Below are 24,195 nucleotides of genomic sequence, written 5' to 3' on the forward strand. Positions count from 1 at the left end.
CTCGTTTTCAAAACCCCAATTAAAGAAATGCTTCATCAGATTATAATAGTTTTACTTTTTATGATAATCGTGTACTATGAGTGGCAATGTGTATTATTCTTCCTAATCAGTGGCATATCTATTGCCTAGTCAAGAATGTAAAGGCATATACATCTGTGCCTCTGTTCTCCCTGTAAGACGAGTAGACCAGTTGGAATCCACTCCGCTGTGAATGTGGGGGGCTCAAAACCAGATGAATGAGTGGGGCTTGGGGAGTATTTGTTGAGTAACAAACATTCTTAAAGTGTTACATTACTGGGGACCTTGAATGAACTCCAACCTCCCTTGAATGACCAAACTTTGTTTGCACTAAGACAACAACTTGTTCTTTGTACTGACTCCCTAAATCATGAATTCTAGACTTCATTGTATTATGTAGCAATTTCTACATTTCCAATTTCTATCTTGTACAAAAAGCTACGTTACATACCTACATCATAAGAAAGCTACACGACTTTTCTTTAAAATTCCTGCTTTCAATGGAGAATGGTCCAATTTTTTAAATACATACATACTTGGTAGCTCTGTTACTTTTTGAAAGTTTAATACAAGAGACATGTATTAATCTACCTTTTGCTGCCCATCTTTTGATATCAGATTCTTTCACAATTCTTCTTAACAGAGCCTTTATGTAGTCTACATATAACTCCTCAGTAATTATTGGTGAGAACTTTGTATGCATCAACAGCCTATTTAGGTTGGTTTCAATATGGTCAGGATACGAGTTGTCACCATCTTCAATCCTTTCTTCTTTTCATGCAATAAATAAAACGGTATATAAATAAAAGGAAGCACACATATTGATGAATCAAAACTTTGTAATAAGCGATAACAAATACCGAAATAAAAGAGTATCTTTACTAGTAGCCAATAGGGTTATTTTTCTTGTATTCTTTTTAAAAGAATTTATGGCTATTAGACAAACAAAATATCAGAGTGTCAGAACAATAGTTACAGGCAAACATACCAAGACTTGCTTCTTGTTCTGTTTTGCAGTTCAAATCATTCCTTTGATTTTCCACAGGAGACTCAGAGGTGAAAATAACAGAAAATTCAACTAAGCGTCCTGTGAAACAATTACTAAAATATTATTCTATTCCGCAGGGAGGCAAACATAGAAACACAGAATTTAGAATTTCATTTAGATGACACACTATAATAAATACAGTGTTGTGTGTTGTCAAATTGTTATGTTAAGATATATAACTAAATCAAAGTAATTTCTTATTTAATGATACAAGAGAAATATTGGGCAGTCTGGATGAAAGTTTAACTTATCGGACGAAAATTATCATTAGAAATCAGCATATAAAGTCTATGGCTCAAACAACTCACACATGCATATCAAACATGCAAACCCACAGACTCATTGAGATAAATACCATGGCCAGATCTCACATAGCCTTATATAGGATCCCACAGACAATTAATCTATGGGAAAAAAATGTCACAGTCTTCAGTTGCATCCTATCATTATGCGTGTGAATCAATGACAGGGCAAATGGGGCAGCTGCCCAATGGCCCAAGCCCTTTGTGGTTCCTTTTGGTCTTAATCCGCCTCTGTCTGAATTCATGCATTACACTTGACATGAAATGTGATAATCAGTCTTATACACAATAATGTTATAATGCATATGTATATTCTAATCATGCCACACCATACATGTTCATTGCCCATGACTAAGATAAAAAAAAAAAACCTGCATGTATAAAAATACCTTTGACAGGATCAATCGAATCGATCATTAATGGGAGTCCTTTTTCTTTCAACGCCATGGGCCACTCCATGGTTAGCATAAATTGTCTAAAGTTGTGCTCATAAGCACCCAAGTAGGATACTAGTCCTGCCGCCATTGCTGTGCTGCCAGGGATACCACTGAGTCTCTCTGGAAGGGAACTCACAACCAAAGCATATTTCTTCTTCTCCTCTTCGAGAAGCTTCAAAAAGATCAAAGACTACTAATTAATGTAATGTTAAGACATGTTTGCTTCTATTATAAATGATTTGATTCTTAAGACTGGGTTTTGTGTTCTATATATATATATATATATATATATATATATATATATATATATATATATAAATATACACATGCACAATGCCCTCCACAAATATTGGCACCCTTGGTAAATATGAGCAAAGAAGGTTGTGTTTATTGTTTAACCCTTTCATCATTTAGCTCCATATAAGCAACAAAATTTAGTTTTAGGATCCACCTACATTGAAGTACTTTGGCGTAGTGGTAGGTTAAACATAATATGGACATATGACGTGACTAAATCTCCAATTTTGTTATCTTAGAAAGGTGTTTTTTAGTAGCCTTTAAAAAAACTATAATTTTGAGGGTTTATAATCAATTTGATGTGATGTACCAGAACCATTTGTTCTTCAGCCAAAATCATCTATACCTCCTAAATGTTTATTGATGTTCTTCAAGCCCATCATTAAGGCAGGTTCACTATCTTATATCACATAAGTATAGGTGGCTTTCTGAAACACTGATCCCCTCAAACCCATCTGATGAGATCCTTAAAATATGCACTGCAGGGGATCCTCAAGGATCCATCCAAACCTGTATTATAAAATCAGGTTGAACATTACTGCCCACTCTGCACAAATACTCTATTTTGTTTATTATTTTGTTAAAGTACATACCTGTGCTACATTTGCTGCTTGCTCCAGCTTCTGGGAGATTTCAATAGTCCTTTGCTGTTGCTTGTTTTTATGAACGGTGGCTTCTTCAAATCCCCTCTCTAGGTCACTTAGCCTCAGAATAAGTGCGTGCTTTCTCTGCTGTAAAGTTGTCATTTTCTGTTCTGCTTCTTGTAAAGCAATAGTCATTTCTTCCACTTTACTTTGTAAAGGTTTTACCTACAATACACAATACACAAAATTGCTCTTAGAGGTCAACAACCAATTTATGATGGCCACTTGAGCATGAACTCCTCTTTATACGATATACAAAGGGCATGTTTCTAGTCAAATGTGAAAAATATATATCATAAAAATAAATATTTTAAGTCCTAAAGATGTTCGCTTCCATTGTCAATGTCAAGTACATACCAGGACTAAAGCTATTAAATTTATTTTCAAAGAAAACCAAGCATTTGCAATTTCACACCGTTAATTATATAGCATTACCTTCCCTTAGCACCAGATTCAAATGCATATATTGACATCTTAACAAGCGTGAAATACAAGCCATTATTCAAATGAACTAAAGTGCAAAGCATAATGCAGGAAATCAAACAGTTATCTACACAATGCTTAAGTAAAACATATTTAAATAAATAAAAGGATTTAACAAAATACAGGTGGTAGCTTTTTACAAGGGAGGAGAAATAGTAGAACAAGAAGCCGTAATCTAAAACTAGAGGGTCAGAAGTTTAGATGTAATGTAAGAAAGTCTTACTTTGCCGAGAGGATGGCAGATATATCGAGCGGCCTCCCAGCAGACGTTGTAGAGGCTGAAGAATTTTTACATGAATAGAATATGCATATGGCTATCCTAAATCTAAGACTAGACCAAGGGCTGATTAAAGCTTGAGTCTTAATGGGCCATATGGTTTTTATCTGCTGTCATATTCTATGTCTAATTGTTTCTTATACCAGGAAATCTTCAAAATGAGATTATCTTGGAAATAACCTGCATTATGATTTGTTACTCATTTTAACACGAGCATCTGCCAATGCACGGTTGAACCTTTCAGACCCAGAACTGATCAAAGGCTAAATAAATCCATGATTTGCTCTGTAATTTACAAATAACATATAGTTTGAGCCAAAGGGCACAGACAGTATTAAGTCAGCGTACTATATGAAAAAAGTGGCATGATGCCAATGTCATTAACTACCCAAGATTGCCACGTAAGTTGTAAATAAATGATTATAGTATGTCACATACCGTAATCATCTACGATTACCTAAGATTATGCATAGCTTGTGGGGGGTTTTATAATCTTTTTTTATTATTATTTTTGAAATAATTTCCCTTGTTCTGGACTGCCCTTGGACCTGGAACAGACTGAAATGTTGATGGTGCTGAGGAGGGACACACCGTAGGACAGGCTATTAAGTTGCTGTCCGTTCTCAGAGAGTTATTCTGAAATGTCCATAGCATAGTCTAAGGCTAGTGATACATTTTCTAGACTTGCATCCAGCACTACAAAACAAAATGTAATAAACCACTGCTGGTAATGGGATCAGGTTATTAACTTTGTATCCACTGGAATGTTTTACATGTTGCCCCCCCCATGTCGTCAAAGAGATTTACAATGGCTGGCAGGGCCCCCATTTTAACCCTATGTCAAAAAGACTGTCATTTGTTTTTAATTCAGAGCCAGTGAACACAAATCACTTTCAATCTCAATTACCTGGCAGGAAATTTATTTAGAGAGCTGACAGGAACTAGTTGGGGGATTAATGATCACTGATTTATGAATATTGAGTACCATTTCAATAATCTAGGCAGAATAATCACTTGTAGCTCAAGCCAGCTTTTTGAACCATTATACTTTATAGCAATCACTCAAAGGAAGTTAAATGATTCTGATTTATAACCTTAACCTACAGGGTCCCGTGCGTTTGCTCTATCAGTGTGTAAATTCTACAAATGCAATTCTCTGCACCTCTAGAGAGCCAATTTAAGTCAGCATTATGCATGAGCAGCTAATGCTGGAATTCTCACCTCTCTTATTTAACTCATTAAATTTGCACTGAACATCTTGCAATTAAAATTTCACACATATTTCTTCTTATGATTGACATTTGGCCTTGGCAAAATTAGTTTAAATTGGTTTTCTTTGAACATATAAAAGTAGTTCAGGAATTTGTTTTTCTTTTACGTGATACCGTAATATGTGTATTAGCCTTTTGAACATGATCACTTTTAAGTATGCTAACGTAAAGAGCAAATTCATTAAGGCTTAATGCCCAAGGAGTATTTTTACTTAAGAAGTAGAGAAAAAAAATGACACTTTCAAGAATGTACTTTCCGGTACACTAATACATCTGTATAAAATAAACGCATTTTAGGTTATGTATAGGAAATATAGCTGTAATCATTGTAAATGGCATAAACAAATAATTACATAACTGTTATCTAAAAGCTATTTAACTTCACGCTTGTCATCTGTACTCCTGCAACATCAATGGCTGTATTTCATATATGGACAATATATATATATATATCATAATGCATACAGGTAATTGAAAAATGTACCTTGGATGCCAATATCCTGTAGTACTGTACTGCACCTTGAAGCCATCTCATAAGGCTACCTGCTGCCACGTTCCCACCAGACTTCCTCTCCATGTTCTCAGGTGTGAACTGCGCTTTTTTCATGTTAGCTTCTAGAAGTTCTAAGGTGGACTGAGGCATCTATGGAAATTAACATAGTAAGAGTAAGAAGAGCATTTCATCATAACAGACAGATGTACATACTTTCCTAAACTACACCGAGTTACAATATTTATTACCTTAGCACTGCTGAAGGTTATTAGCTCATTCAGGAAGCGGTCAATATTTGCCATCTGCCTCTTTGCTCCCTTTGCCCAGGTGAGGTCAGTGTTAGGTGATTTCAGTAAAATAATGACAGATGCCATAAGTTCTTCAATATCCACATCAGGCTTTTGCATTGAACGTAGTTCTCCTATAGTGAATGTAAAAAAAGTACATCTAATGTGTTACTCTTCCTAACATTACATATTGCAAAAGTGCCTTTGGAATGAAGTACCTTATTTGAGCATGATTGGCTACTGCTAAAAATGGGGTGTGTAGGCTAATCCAAGTAACTTGGAATGTCTCTGATCCGGATATTGTTTCTATTCTTTAAACCTGAATAATTATTTATTTTAGATGTTTGGTGATATTTTCTATATACTATATGTCGCAGCAGGGCCTTGTCAGAAAATGGGAAGAAGATCATCTTAGCAGTTGGAGAAAGACTTTCCATCTCAACTACATGGTAGAATGATTGGAATTAATGCTACTACAGCCCAATGCTAGATCACATCATAAATTGATAACCACTCATCTTGACAAAACAGAGAGACAACATGGAAGGCTGGGCCTGTAGAGGTTTTGACAGCCCATGCTCATGGTTTGGCATTTGGGGCTGTGTCCTGTCAGGAGTAAAGGCAGTCCTACAGTGAAAGAGGACACGGTTCTCCCCTCACATGCTAGTACAAAGAGTGCACACATTCCCTATAATCCTCCTAAATACTCTTACTTTAACTATTGTTTCAAGTATGAACTTAAGGGAGAAGAGAAGTTAAGTAATTCTACTAGTAAAGCCTGTTGATATGTGGTGTGCCAATCTTGTTAGCTAGCCAAATTGGGTTGTGATAGTATTAAAAATAGATTGTTTATTCAGATAATATGTGTTCAGTGTAGTCTTATGCATATGTAAAATTAATAGAGTCCTACTTAGTTTTAGTCTTTTGGATATTTTGCTATTCATTTTAAGATAAGTATTTTACCAAGTTCACTGAACTTTTTTAGAAAGTAGAAACACTGAAAACTTTTAAGACTGGCACTGGAATACATGACATAGTTAGCAAATTTGCAATTATGTTTGTGCTTCTGTTTACAAATTTTTGCTGTCTTCCAAGCAAGAATTATTCCTACCTTATACACAGGATATGTTGGCTAGTTGGTTACATTTACTTATTTTGTAGATTTCCTAGAGGATTTAAGTTTAAATGGAGCCAATATATCTTGCCTAAGTGTAGAAACATGGACACACTTTATAGGAATTTAAGAAAAAACAGCTGTTTGGAGAAGAGAAATAGTTTGGCAAACAGCTCTTACATTATAGACAGAAATACAAAGAGATACATGAACAGAACATGGTCTATTCAGAGCATAATTTGTAGGTATCCTGCTGTTTAGATGTGTATGTATGTAAAATCATGTAATCACATCATTAAAAAAAGGACACCAGAGATGCACTCACCTAGAGCCCTTACATCAATGCGATGTACTAGCTCCTTGATATTTTCTAAGATAGCAGAACACTTATACTTTGCTCTTTCATGTGCTAGTTGATATTCAGGTAGGAGAGTTTTTAATTTTTTAATTTTCTGTAACTGCTGGTGGACAATTTGGATCTTTTGTTCCACTACAGCTTTGTCTTGGGCAATCTGATGTAAGATTTTCACGGTCCCTTCCTTGTGTTCTTCAAGGACAGTCTTCTGATGCAAAAGATCATCTGTCAGCTTTTCATGACACCTCAGCTTTTCTGCAATGTGGCCAAGTGCTTCCTTTGCCATCTCATGTTTCTTGATTACATCATTATACTGCTCTTTCATTAAGAATTTAAAACACTGGACAAAGTTTTCAAATGTTGCATTTGTGATGATTCCATATTTCCCTTGTGTTGATTTATCACTTGTCACAATAGATATGTGCATGGATGACAGGAGATGACAAACATTTTCTCTTTCTTCCATGGTCAGCATTTCTAGATCTCCAATATGATAGCTTGCATGTTCAACTAGATTTTCACTTAAATAAAATAAAACAGATATAGACAAAGTTAAGTATATTTACTAGTAGAGGAAACCAATTATTTAATTCAATACATTTTTAATTCAAATGTTTAGCATTACAAAATGATGGAAATGTGAGGAAAACCCATGTGGTATAAATAATTGACCCACAGATTTAAAATGCATATTAGTTTTGTCAGTGATCATTTTATATATTTTATAAATTTCGGTAAATCCGGTTGAGGTTAATGAATTCTGAACTTTTCCTTACCGTGACCATTGTGGCAAAAAGTAAACATTTATTGAATTAATAAGTGAAGAAAATTCCAGGCACCACTTGTGAAACGAAGGACCTGTGCTGCTGTGAATGAGAAGCCAGCGAAGGTTTTGCTGCACGGTCTGTAGGAAAAGCTTCCAGGCGTTCTCTTTGGAGTATGTGAGCCCGGCATTGGTCACCTGAGAAATATTAACAAATTTGAAAAAGAACCTAACATTAAATTTTTGGATAAGGTTTTCGACTGGTGTACTATGGTAAACAATACACAGGTTTAGAAGAGGTAGGTAATCTGGATTACAAGACTCATGGTGTATTGTACTGCCGCTTGATGGTGGAGGATTGTTACTCTCACATGTTATAGTGAGTAGGAAATGTTATTCTGGAAAGATGCCAGCAGAGGCCTACCCCTGTGGATATGTCAGCTAGAGTCTTTGTTAGTGGACCTTTTGCTGTGAGGAATATATGTTTAATATTCTGATGTAAAATAGCAAACCAGTCTAATGCACCACGGCCATCCTATGAGGTATTTGTACATATTTGCACACAAGCTCTAGAATACCCTTAGAAAATAGCTGTGTTGCTAACTACACTGATTCATTAATTACAATGAAACAGGAGTCTTTTAGAAAACGTAATTTTTTTACATGACAGGAATTACCTCGTTTCTCATAGCATTTGCTATGGTGGCTTGTTGCTCAGATGTGAATAGGTGAGCTACTGATCCAAAAACAACAAACTCAGTCATATAAGCCAACGCTGTGGAATCGATCTCCTCTTCTGAGAGCAAAAGCAAAGTCTTCTGGCCCTGTAGAAAATTGGAAGGTAAGTGACAGAAAGCCACAGTAGAGGGCTGGCACCATTTAGCATGGAGAGCAAGTCCACAGAGTGACCTAGTATTCAAAATAACATTTGGCGGACATTGGGTACAATCCAGACCTGTCTTGTACACATGTATCAAAAGCGACTGCAGAGAAAGCATATACAAGGAGCACATAAAGAATTCAGTCACAGGTAAATGATGCCACGAAAATACTTGAAGCTATTGTTACCCTGGCCTGCATTTATTTCTACATAGTAAGAAATAAGCGTAATCAACCAAAATTAATCATTGCACATAAAGTAAATGACATTTTTACAGAAGGAAAGTAAGATGTTGGTGATGTTTTGGACATACATACAGCTACCAACATGTTCAGAAACTGCATTAAAACAAGAATATAACAGTATAACTAACTGGACTAACATGTAAAACATTGGTCAACCCTGACAAATTATATGTACAGCGAGGGTAATGTACAAGAAGCCACTTGAAAAGTGGTAAAATAATCACTTTTCACCAGAATCGCATTTTATATATAACCCCAATGTATAAGTAACCTTAGAAAATGAGTAAGTCATCATCGTCAATACTGGACACACTATAAAAAAAACAACTAAATGTTCCTGCATAGATACCTTGGAGCATACGGGCTCAAACCATAAGAATACCCTAAAAGTAGCAAAGAAAGTTAATCCTAGAGAAATTAGAGTTAATTAAGGAAACTCACCTTCAGTCCAGCTTTCACATAACAGTCTACCAGCTGCGATTTTAAGAATTTGGCTCCTTGGTCTTTCTTGTCCGCGTTGTTATGTGATCCAATCTGGACCACCGTGAAACCAGAAAGATGCGCTGCAAGTCGAGCTACGGAGCTGCTGGTACGGAGACACCCTTCTCCACACAGCATTGTATGCGCGCTACCATTAGGGCTTCCCAGGTTTCGAGTCAAGCGAGATAATAGTTCGACAGTACACTAAGGAGAATAATCTAGTGTTATTGCAGGATACACAACATAACTGGATTGCAATTTACCTGAGTATTACTGAAGAATGGAAAAATGAACTTAGCTATGACTTGTGGTTTTTAATTATTCTTTGTTATTTGTATGTTTTAGGTTTTTACTTTTTCTTCTAGATGTGGCAACTTTGATTCCTATCTGCACAATGAAAGTAGTACTAAAATGTAATATCAAAGTATTAACAAGCCTATACACAATCTTCTCAAAAAATATACTAACATCACTTTACCTCTAAACACACTGATGTTGTCTATTTGACAATATAAAACACAGACACAAACACTGTTATTTTTGTACAGTTACGACATGGTAGTATTATAAGCTTTTGAGCAGCCCCCTCTTTACTTAATGTATTGGTTTGTATTAGTCTATCAGTTCTAGTTTTATCATATCCTTTGAATGTATTTACTGTAAATTGTATTTAATTATTATTACTATTTAATTATGGGTTCGAGGGACAGAACCGTACTGTACATTGTGGGGTAGTTCTAGAACATGTACTACAATGTACTGTTTTATAATTTTAGAAAGGGTAATCACTTTCCAAAGAGAATTGTCATAATCATTTTGCCCTTGATATGTTTTGCATATAGAAATATAGTTTAATGAGACACAAATACATTATAATTTTTATTTATTGCAGTAGTCTTATTTTTATGAGACTAATGTAAACATGTTGTATATGTCAAGGCTGAATTTCAGCAGGGTCATGCCGGTTCAATGAGAGGTGGTTTAATTGATGGCTATGGCTGTGATTGATGGGTCCAACAACCTGTGGGAGTTTGCCCTTACTTTTTCACTCTGGCCAATCAAGGGGAAGGGACAAGCATTATATATATATATATATATATATATATATATATATATATATATATATATATATAAGCTGATGCAATTTTAACTTGTTAGTAGCGGCAATTACAGAGTGATGAGTGTGAGACAGTGATAGTTTAGCAGAGGCTGAGATTAATGCTCACTGCTCAGATGCAATACTGTAAGTTAATTAATAAAGTAATAAATAATAATACTTCAGTGCAGAAATTGACTGGTTTGGACTGGATAAGCTGTAGTGTATGTATATAATTTATATATACCACTTACATTATTTCCCAATTTATTTTAGGGCAAAACCCTTATATATATTTGTGACAAAAATAGACATTTGACTGTGCTGGCACATAGTGTGTTTAAGTTATTTATTAAATTCTGTTCTGTTCCAGATTAACACAGTTGCCCATTTACCCTACCAGCCAAACATCTAATTTGTGGACAAGTTATTTTTTTAAATAATTTATTTTATTTTATTCTATCATATCGTCTTATTTATTCTTCATTGATAAATTAATATTGGTGAGAAAAGCAATATATAATATTAGAAAAATTATATCCTGCTCCAAAGGGCTGCATATGTCTATCATCATGAGGTGTTGTCAAAACAGATCACTATATGCTTTTATTCATATTTGAACTAAAATCCAAAAATTCTCCCTGTGAAGATCAGTAATTCTTTAAAATCAACACATTATTATGCAATACTGACACTGATAGATTATTATTATTATTATTATTGTTTTATATAGCGCCATCAAATTCCGTAGCGCTGTACAATTGGTAGACAGGATATAACAAGTAGTATGTAATATAACAAATTGACTAACAGAGACAACAGGTGAGGAGAGCTCTGCTCAAACCAGTTTACAATCTAGAGATGCTCGCCAGCATCACTCTCTTTGGAATACACTCCAATTTCACAAAGGATGTTTATAAAGTAAAACAGATCAATACGCCTGTTGCTCATGTTAGTTGTTCTTCATTTCAGCAAGTACTCAATTATTTCTTCAATAATGTATGAACCAGGCTATGAATGACAAGATAAACAAATCACAACAACCAACCTTATAAAAAGTGATGCTCATTCTTGGGTTGACTTTGTTGTATTCTTGCAGTGCCTCTGCCAATAATTCCTCCGTGTGGGTCAAATTAAATGTTTGCTGGTAGCCATCTAAAATGCGAATGGTGCTGCATGCCTTCTCGTTTCTTCTGAACACATTTGTGTCCTGCTGCTTAGCTACTGTGGTTATTAAACCACCTTCATCTTCCATAATGCTACTAAACACGGGCTGATGAGGGCTGAGGAGGATCTGCAACTATAACACATCAGGGGTTTTTATATCTTACAGATACATAGAAATTAATATTATGTGTTTGTCATTTCAGTTCTTATTATCCCTCAACAGAATAATTATGTTACATCGTAAGACAGTACATCTTTGGCCCTTTACGCGTGTTATTCGTGAGACCAAATCCAAACAGTCGTGTTCATTCTCCAAAATACTGAATATAAACCTCTCAATCTAAAAGTCTCATCAGTTTTTCAAACTTGTTGAAATATCTGACAGCACTAGCTACCTCCTAAAAATTGTCCCTTTTGCTGAATTAGGCTCCCCCAAATCAGAACATTTACATGATCCAAAGCACCTAAAATTGTATGTTATTTTGATGAATGAAATCATTGCGTTGATGAAAACAAAAGATAATTATTTGAGTTTTTTTCAACAATATAATAAAGCATAGTTAAAAACTTCAAATAAATGCTTATTGTTTATTAAGAAGTACCATGTAATATGAACTTTCAGTTTGTTGTATAGTTAGTTATAATACCTCTTCCTCATTAAATACTTTCTTTGATGCGACGGTAAACTCTTGTTGATATCTGCTGCGATCCACAGAGCTAGACATCCGATGTCCATACTCCCAGTCACATTCATGTTTCCATAAATGCATGAGCTGCTCTGCCGTGCTAGTCCCATCCAGAGAAAGGCAGATATTTCTGTGAATGTAACAGAAGATATACTTACGGCAATATCCATTTATTATAATTATTTCCCCCCCCCCTCTATTCATTAATTACCATAAGAATTTGAGACAGAGACGTTAAACAAAAATTCAATTTTATGAAAATACTGATAATATTTATTATTTTTTAAACCATAGAGTACAGGATGTTCTTTTCATTTTTGGTTTACATTTGCATGTTATCTATTGTGAAATGTCATTTAAGAAATCTTAAAGGAACAGTTGAACAAACAACGGATTTATCCAATCTGCATGTAATACAAGTTACATTCCACCTACCATGTGTTTTATATATTAACTTGTGCACCACAATTTCTGTGGTGCAGGGATCCCTCCCATTCATTACTTTATATAGCTAATAGGTATGCATTTATCTACCACCTCTCTGTATTAATATCATTAAGATATATCATATGCGCTTAAACACAGGCAGAATTCATTTCATTTTGAAGTTCTTTAAAAATCGATACCTTTGCCTGGGCATTCTATATCTATACTTAATATTTGTTTCATTTATTTTTTTATTAATATTAATCAGGTACTTTACTTTACATGCTCATTATTTAAGGATTATTTATTGTTAATTATTATATTTATTATGTCATATTTGTAAATGTCTTAAAACGGTTTTAATACCTCAGCAGAGACATAAACATCTAATTACATGAATGCTAATACAAATTCCCCAGATAGGAGATTCCTTTATACTTACTGAAAAATGTACAAGCCTCAATGGAGGCTTCGGGTAATACGCTCCATTATCCGTAACTTCAGTAATGAATGCCAGAAACAATTTCTGGATTTTATAGAACAATCCTTTACTTACACCAAATGCTCCTATTCCTCCCATTGAAGGCGATGATGTTAAAAATAGGGAAAAGGCAGGTAAAGCTTATAAGAAAAGCAAGTATTAGAACAGTCCTTTTGAGAATGGCATAACTCATAACTGAAAAGAGTCCAAAAGCATGCATGGCCAGGACCCTGCTAGCAGTGCAGAGAAAGGGTATTTAAGATGCACCACCAAACCTCACATGCTGAGGAACATTGGTCTCTTAGACACAGTCAAACAGACCAAAGCCTGACTTATTTAATTCTACTAAAAGTAATGACTCTCTGGGGTGTTCGTTATACCTTTATCTAATCATAACGGCGATTCTGAATAAGACCTGGATCAGGTTGAACCTGTTCAGAAGGTTTCTGGAAATCATGAACCTAAGATTGGGGTTTTGGTGGATGATTAAGATGAACTCCTATTTTTATCTGGGCTGCATAAAGCTTTCAAGAGCTTTAGATTTAGTAGGAATATTGGAAAAGGTATAGATAGGTCCTTGCATGAGTGTCAGAGTAGACACGTTGATCATATTGGCCCCTTAGTAAAAATGTTTAATATTACTGAGGAAGCTGGAATTAATGGCAATACCTCTATTTTTGAGGCTGGATACAAAGAGCAAATCGTGTTTTGGATAATGCCAATTTGGCATTATATATTGAGAGAAGGCATTCTTTCTTATCGAGATTAGGTCCTTAATTGTCAGACATAGTTTACAACAAATCCAGCAACCCATCCCATGGGAGTTTGTTTGGTTATTCTTACATCAAAGATCTCGGAAAATGTGTGAATATGTTGACAAGTCCCATTAAAATCAAATTATTTGTGAGGGAAAGGGAGTAGCTGCTTTAAACTTGCTGTTCATGTTTCATCTTCTATTATTTATTAAGGTAATTTGCTTTTATGTTTGCCTCTTTAGCTTAACACTTAATACAAGCCTCCTGTCTATAATAAAATGCAAAGATTTGGCTAGCCGAGTTATTAATACGCAATTAGGAAAATCTTCACTTAATGTAACGCCACTAGCAAAATCTTTAACTTAACAACAACAAAAAATACAGTCCTGTAAAAAAGAAGCTCAGTGGTTGACAAGACATTTGACAAGGACATTCTGGACAACTAATGTGTCTAGAAAATGCAAGTTCAAGTCAAAATTCTAGTAATTGATCATTGTGCTGAAATTCAGGTGAATGGGACAGACAAGAAAAAAATATTACTTTTCTAGTAATTGTCAGAAGCCGCCAAGGGACATTCTAGTGATATTGCCAAGCTTTCTATACCACAGACTACACTGACATGTCACCTTTGAGTAGTTTTTTTAACTCTGTTTGCAGGTTACCCAAAGTGCTGACACTCAGATAACCATTCCAGGTAGTAAAATAATAGGCCTTTCAAATAATTCAAGCCAACATCTTACACTCTTCTAATTCCATTACCTGAATATTTTTGCAAGGTCTCGAAGTGTGAATATGTAGTGACAACGTTGAGATGTCCTCAGGAACGCATTTCTCAGCCTCTCCTGTAGCTCTATGGTAACCGTAGTAAAAGCTGAAAGCAATCCTGGGAAGTGATGGGCAGATGGAGTGGCTAAATCCCCAGCCTGAATAATTTATTAAAAATAGATTAATAATAAAAAATAAATGTTAATAATATTACAATGTGTAATAAACCTATGTGTTTTAACACAGCAGCTAATGACTCTAAAATTATAAATTGCTGTTCTGTATTCTTTTTTTTTTTTTTTTTTTTTTTTTTTTTTAGATTAATTAAGGTCAACACCGTTTATTGACAAGGCATAATACAAGAAGGCAATATCGAGGTCAGAACAATCAAGTATTGTTCTGACCTCGATCAAACTGCTAGGAGGAAGGACATGTAGTAGAAACCCGGTACGGCAAAAACAATCATAGAGAGGACCGAGTGGGTCCACCAGGAACATGTGTGTAAATACAGTAGTAAGCCGACAAAATCATAGTGTGTCTCACAGTAGCAGTACATGTAATGAAGCGACTGATGTGTCTGACAATGGAATCGCCAATAAACAATTAAAAAAAAAAATACGAAATAAAACCATAAAAATGAACATAAATGTGCTCCAAGGGTAATGCATTGAACTACACATGATAAATGAGCCACCGGAGATGCACAGGGGCTGGAAGGTAGAGTAATCAGGGTCCCCAAGGCGACCAAAGTCTCCCCACCAACCGAACAGGTGCAGAACGTGACCATCACGGGAGATACAAATCAAGCAGTCGGGGAGAGGAGACAAAAGTGGCCCACGGTAGCCACTTGAGACCGTTGGTGTATTCACGACCATGGGCAGAAGCCACCAGATCTTCCATATGGGAGATAATATTGACACGGGCAACCCAAGCTGAAACCGGGGGAGGACCCGGTACTTTCCAGAAACGGGGTATGATGGCTTTGGCTGCATGGATCAGGTGAATGGCCAATGATTTCTTATAAGAGGTGAACGATGCCTGAGTGTGGTGTAGTAATAAACCCTGAGGCGAGAATTCAAAATCTGGGTCAATAATGTCACGAATAACTTTAACCACAGCAAGCCAGAACGGGCGAATGTGAGCGCAATCCCACCAGATATGCCTATAGGTGCCATCCTCAGTCCCACACCTCCAACAAAGGGGCGAGACCTGGGGAAGAAAACGATGTAAGTCGGCCGGGACTCTATACCAACGGGTCAATAATTTATAGTTACATTCCTGCACCCAACTAGAGATCGCCCCCCTGTGGGTGAGCAGAAGCATCTTGTCCCAGTCAGCGTCGGTCAGAGAAGTCTGCAGGTCCCTTTCCCATAGGCTAAAGTAAAAGGGCTTAGTAGTCCCGTACGCCTCCTGAAGCATAGCATAGAGTGTGGATAATAAGTGAGCAGGCTCAGTACCTGCGAAGCATAACTGTTCGAACCCCAGTAGCGGCCTGGTGAGTTGAGTGTTAGGTAACAAGGAAGAGACATAATGTTTGATCCCGTGATATGTAAAAGTCATGTGGAAGGACGGCGTAACTGGGTGTAGAAGGTCTCGAAGAGACCGGAATGCGCCCGCCTGTAGTACGTGACACAGCCGCAGGGGACCGGAGCGCACAGAGGTAAATGATCTCACCAAGTCAGCAGTGATATGTATGAGCAAATCTGGATTGTGTGACAATGGGAGAAGTGGACCCGGCACCGTGGTAAGTAGACCCCCCTTTGACACCCTCCTGAAAACCTTCAAAGTGGCCAGGATAGTGGGGTGGGAAGTATGGGAAAGGCACCTGGGACCATCAGGGAGCCAAGGGGCCGCTGAGATATCACAGGTAAAGAAGGAATTTTCCAGGTGGACCCAAAGCTTGGGGACCCCCAAAGACCACTCCACCACTCTCCTTAAGTGGGACGCTAGCCAATACCATTCCAGATTGGGAAGGGCCATACCTCCCCTCAATTTGGAGCGAGACAGGTGCGTAAAGGACAGTCTAGGCGTCCCCTCTCCCCATACATACCGCGTAAAGACCCTCTGGCAGGCTCGAAAGAAACTCCTAGGTAAAAACACAGGCAAGCACTGAAAAAGATATAAAAATCTCGGAAGAATATTCATTTTAAGGACAGCTATGCGCCCAAACCAGGAAATGTGGGGTACCGACCATCTGCGCAGATCGTGGATCACCGTAGTCAAAAGGGCAGTGAAATTGAGCTTAACAATTTGGGAAAGGTCAGCCGGAAGCCAGAGACCTAAATACTTAAAGGCCGTGTCTTGCCATTTGAAAGGGAAGGAGCGAGCCATAGCCGACCGCAGGGCAGGAGGGATATTTATGCCTAAAATTTCGGATTTTTGCAGATTAATTTGGTAATTGGACAGGGCGGTAAACCGGGTCAGTTCCGAAACAACCTGTGCCAGAGAGTGATGAGGATTGGTTAACATGCACAACATGTCATCTGCATAAATAGCAATTTTATGAGATGTGTTTGCAATGGTTAAGCCTGTGATCGAATCATTATCGCGTATCGCCTGAGCCAGAGGTTCCATAGCTAGAATAAACAATAGTGGGGAGAGGGGGCAACCCTGTCGCGTGCCGTTCCGGAGAAGCAAAGCATCCGAGAGGATGCCATTGACTTTTATGCGTGCAGACGGATCGGTGTATAGAGCAGTGAGTTGGTTGAGGAAAGGACCGTGAATACCCAATTTAGTCAGGACCCGGAATAGAAAGGGCCAGGACACCCTATCAAACGCCTTTTCGGCGTCCATAGAAACCAAGGCGTATGGAATGTTATGTGTGTGAGCGTATGCGATAAGATTAAGTGCGCGAATGGAGTTGTCCCTGGCCTCTCTCCCAGGCACGAAACCGACCTGATCCTGGTGGATAAGGGAGGGGATATAACGTTGAAGGCGTAGTGCCATTACCTTAGCCAATAGTTTGATATCGGCATTTATCAAGGATATAGGCCGATAACTAGCACACAACTCAGGATCCTTACCCGGTTTAGGTATGACCGAAATGTGCGCGACGTTGGTCTGGTGATCAAGGGGCGCCCCAGTGGCCAGGGTGTTGAACAAAGTAACCAAATGTGGACCCAAAACAGGAAAAAATTTACGATAATACCCAGTGGTGAAACCATCCGGGCCGGGACATTTGCCACGGGGGGTTAATTTAAGGGCAGTCAGGACCTCTTCACCAGTCACGGGGGAATTTAAGAAAGCGAGCGCGTCCCCATCTAGCCTCCGAGGCAGGAATTTCTGCAAATAATCATCGATACTTTGTAGGTGGGCAGGGGAACCAGCTGACGGGGGGCTAATATTGTAAAGCGAGTTGTAATAAGAATGGAAGCACTTAGCAATTCCGTGAGATTCGTAATAAACAGAGCCACCAGAAGACCTAATTTTAGGAATATAAGAAGAGGCCCGTTGTACACGTAAAGCCCTAGCCAGCAGTTTGCCCGGTTTGTTTCCCAATTCATAGAACAATTTTTTGGTCAGGAGAAAATGTCGCTTCGTGGTATCGTCTAGGAGAGAGGCCAGTTGATCCCGCAACGTGTGTAATTGAGTCAAAACCTCCGGGGCAAGTGTAAGTTTGTGGGATTGTTCCAGGTGGTGAAGCTTACGCGTGAGATCCAGAATAGCAGCCAATTTTAATCGTTTAATCGTAGAGCCCAATTTAATCAAATGACCACGAATAACTGGCTTGTGGGCTTCCCAAATTAAGGGAAAAGGCAACTCATCCGTAATGTTATCCTGAAAATAATTGTGAAGGTGTGTCGTGAGTTCTGAAACGTGGTGGGGATTATCAATCAAATTGTCGTTGAGCCTCCAACACCAATGTCGGGGCATGGGAGTACTGAGGCGTAACGTGAAGTGAGTGGGAGCATGGTCGCTAAGCGTTTGTAAGCCAATTTCAGAGGAATGTAAATGTAAGAGGTGAAAGTGCGAGAGGAAGAGACTATCAATCCGTGTGTACCTGTCGTGGACGTGTGAATAGTAAGTATAATCATTAGTTGTTGGGTGCTGCGATCTCCAGGTATCAATCAGTTGGTGTAGGTGCAGCGCCCGTTTAACCTTTTTAATGCTGGAGTAAGGGATGGATGAGGTGTGAGTGGAGGAGTCCCTGTGCGGGTCTAAAATCATATTAAGGTCACCCCCAAAAACATTGATGCCTTCCTGAAAGGAGCCAAATTCTATTCAGCATATTGCATAAGAAGGAGGTCTGGTTACGATTAGGGGCATAGACATTGCCCAATGTAACTTTATGAGTACCAAAATAACATTTCAAAAATATGGCCCTTCCCTCGGGGTCCCTCCAAATATCCAGAAGCTTAAATGGAAGGGATTTATGAATGAGAATGGCAACCCCTTTCGTCTTTGAATCAGGAGCACTTGCCAAAAAGGCATGGTGGAAGTATTTATCCGTTAGTCGGAACTCATTGGAAGACCTAAAATGTGTTTCCTGTAGGAAGGCAACGTGGGATTTCAGGTGTTGCAAAGTGAAGAGGACTTTTGAACGCTGTTGGGGCTTATTTAAACCTCTAACATTAAGTGAGGTAAATTTAATTAGATCAAGGGCCATAAGAAGGATATCTGCAGGAACCCCGCGGAGACAATGCCACCCTTGGAGCTATAAAAAAAAAACCATAATGAAATGAAACAAGATAAATGCGAAACAGAACGTAAATCAACAACAAAAATAGCACATAACAGTGCGAGATGCCGTAGCATCGAGTATTGAGCCAGATGACCTTAGAGAAGGTCAAAACCCGGTACCTGAACCCGAAAGAGGGGTCAGGCAAGTAGGCTCGGGGGGAGAGTGAAATATCGGTAATGTATAGAAAAAAAGAGGGCAAAGAAGAACGCATCCCGCTCCATCGAGCCTTAAAGGGAGCGGTCATACACTCATGGGGACAAAGAGGTGTGCGCCCCACAGGGGAAAGCAATGAAGTGTGTGTGCGCCGGCATAGAGTGCCTATGTCAGGCGAAGCTGGCAAGAGCCAGGTAGGAAGGTATGTGTGAATGTGGTGCGAAAGAAAAAATGAAAACCAGGAGCAAAGGAAGGTAAGTGGTCACAATAAAAATAAATACCCTGGTCACCAAGGGTGAGACGATGCGGCATAGCGTCCATAACCTGGAACATGAGTTCGAGCAAAACCGGCGGACCGGTACAATGTCCGCAGGGCAGAGAAGGAACGAACCCATCGCACGTGTAGCCTCGCTCATGAAGTGTCCTGTGGCTTGTGACGCTTCCTTCGTTGTGGTCTCGGAGACCAGTCCTGAGACGGATCCAAAAGGGACGCTGGTGCAGAGAAGGTCGGTTCCCAGTCGGTGACTTCACAATCGGGAAGGTCGAGGGCCTCGGTGAATGAAGGGACGTCGGTGACATGGCGAACAATATGCGTCGCATTACCCCGGCGAACCAACAGGGCAAACGGGAATCCCCATTGATAGGGGATGTTCGCCGCCCGTAAAGCCTGCGTGACAGGCCGAAGCATCCGTCGGGCTTGCAGTGTTAGGGGCGATAGATCCTGGTAGAGGGCAATGGAGTGAGACTCCCAGGAACAGGCCGCGTTGTTTCTGTATGCACGCATAATGTCCTCTTTCAGGAGATAGCTTTGCAAACAACAGATGATGTCTCGGGGTGGCGCCGTGCCCGTGGGTCTCTGCCGGAGGGCCCTGTGTGCTCGATCGAAGTGAATGACGGTGTCGGCCGGCCGGTGAAGGATCTTATTGAATATGAGTTGCAGGGTCAGGGCAATATCGTCGTAAACAACCGATTCCGGCAAACCACGTACCCTTATGTTGTTTCGGCGGCCCCTGTTGTCCAGGTCGTCCAGTCGTCTCGTGAGCTGTACCAGAGTATCAGCCTGGTCTCGCAGCCTGGAGGTAAGGGAGTCCACCGTACGGCAGATCTTCGGCTGAGTGTCTTCCAGGGAGGCCACGCGGTCCCCTATATGGCGGATATCCGCCTGTATTGCCGAGAGACTCGCGTGCAGGCCCTGCGTAGCGTGGTCGATGATCGCCGTGATGTCGGCTTTCGAAGGCAGGGAGGCGAGCTTGTCATGCCACATTTGATCCGCCGAGGGAGCACCAGGCGGCCGTCCAGCATGTTGATCCTCCACATCTGCTTCGCTTGCAGGACTCGGCGGAGAAGATGGCGGCCTGTGTGAGGAGCCGCGAGAATCTTGGTCCGACGACGCGTTGAAATAGGAGCGCACGGAGGTAAGTGCTGACTTTTCTTTTGTCCCCGAAGGCTTCGGGGAGTTAAGCCTCGAATGTTTGCCCATGTTGCGGGACCGAGCTGGAAACCGGAGCGAAATTACAGGCACGAGGAGCGGGAGCTACAGGCTTATGCGGCCATCTCAGTCGCAGGTCGGCCTCTCCCTGTTCTGTATTCTTGAGATGAACCTCTGCACCTTTCAGACTTTGTTTTGGATGTTTTGGTGAGGTGCTCACCAATAAAGTACCAAAGGGCTATATTTATTAAGGGAAACAGTTCTGGAGCAGTGCTCATTTTGGAGCAATCAGTAAAGAGAAGATGGTTCTGCTAAACTACCGGTAATTTCAGAATTGATCCACATGTATCCTAATATATAGGCCCGAAGGTTCATGGATGTTTTCAAAAAGAATAGATTATTAACTAAATGTTGTTAGTACATAGGATGGATTTACACTCCAGAATACCCAAGGCAAAAGGTCCACTGATGCTGAAGTATATGATAATGCAAAAAAAAAAAACAAACAAACAAAGGGTTATGTAGAACAGTCACAATATAGAAAGGGCAGAAAATAGATGCAAAGTGAAAGAGAATATAGGAAAATACCTTGCATTCTGTGACTGGAGGTAGGAAGTGAGTTTTCAAAATGGTACTGAATATGGAAAATTGATCATCTTGACTGAAAAGATAAAAACACAATCACAGTAAAAAGCTATTGTGTTCAATGTATGATTTGTGGATCAACTCATTTTGTGCTCGATGTCAGTGAGATTCGGTAGAGAATGCAGGAGACCAGTGGAGACCTGAACTTTGCATTCCTTATATAAACTGTTAAATATGTAGCTACCGTTCTAATTAATATTTGCAAATTTAAGGAAAAGCTAAAAAAATAAAAACATATTTGGCTAGGCTTAAGCAAACAAAGCAGTCCCACAGTTACTAACTTGGCTTATATTTTACTGGTGCTTGAGCAAGCTTCATTAAAATTATATTTTTAAGTAAGTTGGTAAAAAACCTATCCATCTAAAAATATATCAGCATAAGACCATAAGATTTTTCTCATTAATTCCCCATGTTAAAGGTCAGTGTAGTAGGCAATTTTAATTTCATAGAATTTAGTTCTACATACCATGACTTAATTAGTTGTTAATGTCTTTAAAGTCATGTCTATTCCATCAACACCGAGCTAATTAACACTTAAATGGAAAACTGCATATATGACACACAAATAATTATTCTTATTTCAGGATCAGTATTACTTGAGCATTAAAGTGGCATTACATAAAGGCGAAATGACCAACCTTGGATAGTGGCAGTATAAGACACAGAAATGCCTGAGCAGGCGTAGTCTCTGCTTTGAGAATCTTTCTGTTGTTGTATTCCAGGTGGCTAGGTAAATTATATCACTTATAGTTCTCCACTTTAAAGAGGAAGGGTCGAATATTTTTTCTTGATCAAGCAGCTGACGAACAAACTCACAGGCAGGTTGTCTCCCATTCTTGTCCACCTAAAGTACAAAATGTATATTTATTACAATGTATTTCCAATTTGTTTTGAAGCCAATATGTCCGCATCGTCATGAACATTTTACAACATGTAGTAGCATTAACTTTAAAATAAACAAAATCAAGCTAATTGCACTATAAAAACATTCCAAAGCAATTCTCCTAAACTCTATACTAATGCTTCTGTTATGTATAACTCTTAACCTTGCAAGAAAAAAAACAATTTTACTATACACTTTTGTATTGCCAAACTAATTTGCAATAATGGGCTCCTCAGCCTGATCTCCAGGGTATACAGTAATCACCTTAGCAAGGTTGAGGTCATCTAGCAAACATAACAATTTCTTGTTTCCTGCTGGTCTGTGTAATGTGCCATGTTGCCACTCCAGACGGTCTTTTAAACATCCCCACAATCTCCTGGGATCTGTAGAACTAAAAGATAATAAAAAAGAGATAGTGTATTAATAAAAACCATGGTAGCAACGAATGTGTAGTATTTCTATCCAATGGGAAATTTCTAATATATTTTTAGAGACATTTATAACCAACCCTTCTTTAGTACGTAGTGTATAAAACCTGTTATTACTCAGTTATGTTTAATGCCTTAACTTCTCGGGTTGTGTTATCCACTGGGTTTATTTGATTTCAAAAATAAACCTTTCCTGGCCATCTGCGTTTTTGTAAAATATTCCAGTTTTAGTTCATCTGATGTTGAGAGATTATGCTTAACTTCCCAGGTAGGTTGTTGTATTATAACGATGTTACAAAGATATTCCCTGCCTGGTTTAGTCAACTAGACATTGACTACAGGCACCACCAGCTAGTGCCTAGTGAGAAGCAACCTGAGGAACCTCTATATGTTGGGGATTTAGTATAGCTAAACTACTCATGTGCACAAATGCAGCACAAATGTATGTGCAGGTATATTACACAAAAAAAACAAGCAATCAATTTATGGTAATATACTTAAAATGAAAGCTAGACGGGGGAATTGCTTTCTTACAGACTTGTCACTTCACCCGTGAACGTTAGCTATGCTGCTTTTATATCTTGAAACATAAGGGAGGCAGACTGGCACCATCTTTCATTGCAGAATGCTTAGCTCCCTCAAAGATTCCACATCTTATATGGGCAGTGATTACATGTGTATAGATACACATCCAGTGTATTGTGTATGATTTTAGTTGTTTTATTTTAGTACATTATGAGTAATGGAGGAGATCTGCACACATACTTGTTAATAGGTATACGAAGATCCAGCATTTCGGCCACCTCCCCTGAACACAAAGAATGTAGGACCTCCTGGGTGAGGATAGATTTACCACAACCTGCTTCTCCTGCCAGCAGAACTGGACATCCTGTCATTATCAAGAGGCTTGAAAGGTACAATATTGGCTGCAAGATAAAATAAGAGTGATACTGTAAAGTAAGATGCATTTACTCATACTAAGAAATAACCTACATGTATTGTGTATTTGGTAAATATCAGGGGTCACAAACAAAAAGGAAGCCTGTGTAAATCTTCACTGAACTGTTTTATATAAAGATATACATCGACTTACAAAAAGAAAAGCTAAAAAAAATCATAAAATAATATTGGTATCAAATGTAGTCCTTTTCTGTGATATATACTGAAGCCTACAAAAGTTAGATATGTGTTACACACAAAGGTTGC

At 38.6% G+C, this 24,195-nt stretch overlaps 1 protein-coding gene across 1 annotated transcript in view; it reads right to left on the reverse strand.

Moving 5' to 3' along the window:
• LOC128473717 (dynein axonemal heavy chain 9-like) overlaps positions 1–24,195 on the reverse strand; it is a 160,325-nt gene that overhangs the window by 66,366 nt on the left and 69,764 nt on the right. Inside the window, exons 56-72 of the mRNA XM_053455969.1 lie at positions 23,755–23,915; positions 22,826–22,952; positions 22,317–22,522; positions 21,622–21,694; positions 14,765–14,928; positions 12,305–12,473; positions 11,539–11,790; positions 9,356–9,598; positions 8,467–8,613; positions 7,803–7,987; positions 6,997–7,547; positions 5,519–5,691; positions 5,262–5,420; positions 2,696–2,911; positions 1,758–1,977; positions 1,013–1,105; positions 610–786 (exon numbers count right to left, since the gene is read on the reverse strand). Coding sequence (XP_053311944.1) covers positions 610–786; positions 1,013–1,105; positions 1,758–1,977; positions 2,696–2,911; positions 5,262–5,420; positions 5,519–5,691; positions 6,997–7,547; positions 7,803–7,987; positions 8,467–8,613; positions 9,356–9,598; positions 11,539–11,790; positions 12,305–12,473; positions 14,765–14,928; positions 21,622–21,694; positions 22,317–22,522; positions 22,826–22,952; positions 23,755–23,915 — 3,316 coding nt within the window. The remainder of the gene's footprint in view (positions 1–609; positions 787–1,012; positions 1,106–1,757; positions 1,978–2,695; positions 2,912–5,261; positions 5,421–5,518; positions 5,692–6,996; positions 7,548–7,802; positions 7,988–8,466; positions 8,614–9,355; positions 9,599–11,538; positions 11,791–12,304; positions 12,474–14,764; positions 14,929–21,621; positions 21,695–22,316; positions 22,523–22,825; positions 22,953–23,754; positions 23,916–24,195) is intronic.

The sequence above is a fragment of the Spea bombifrons genome, chromosome 2, assembly GCF_027358695.1.
Source record: "Spea bombifrons isolate aSpeBom1 chromosome 2, aSpeBom1.2.pri, whole genome shotgun sequence".
Lineage (NCBI taxonomy): Eukaryota > Metazoa > Chordata > Amphibia > Anura > Pelobatidae > Spea > Spea bombifrons.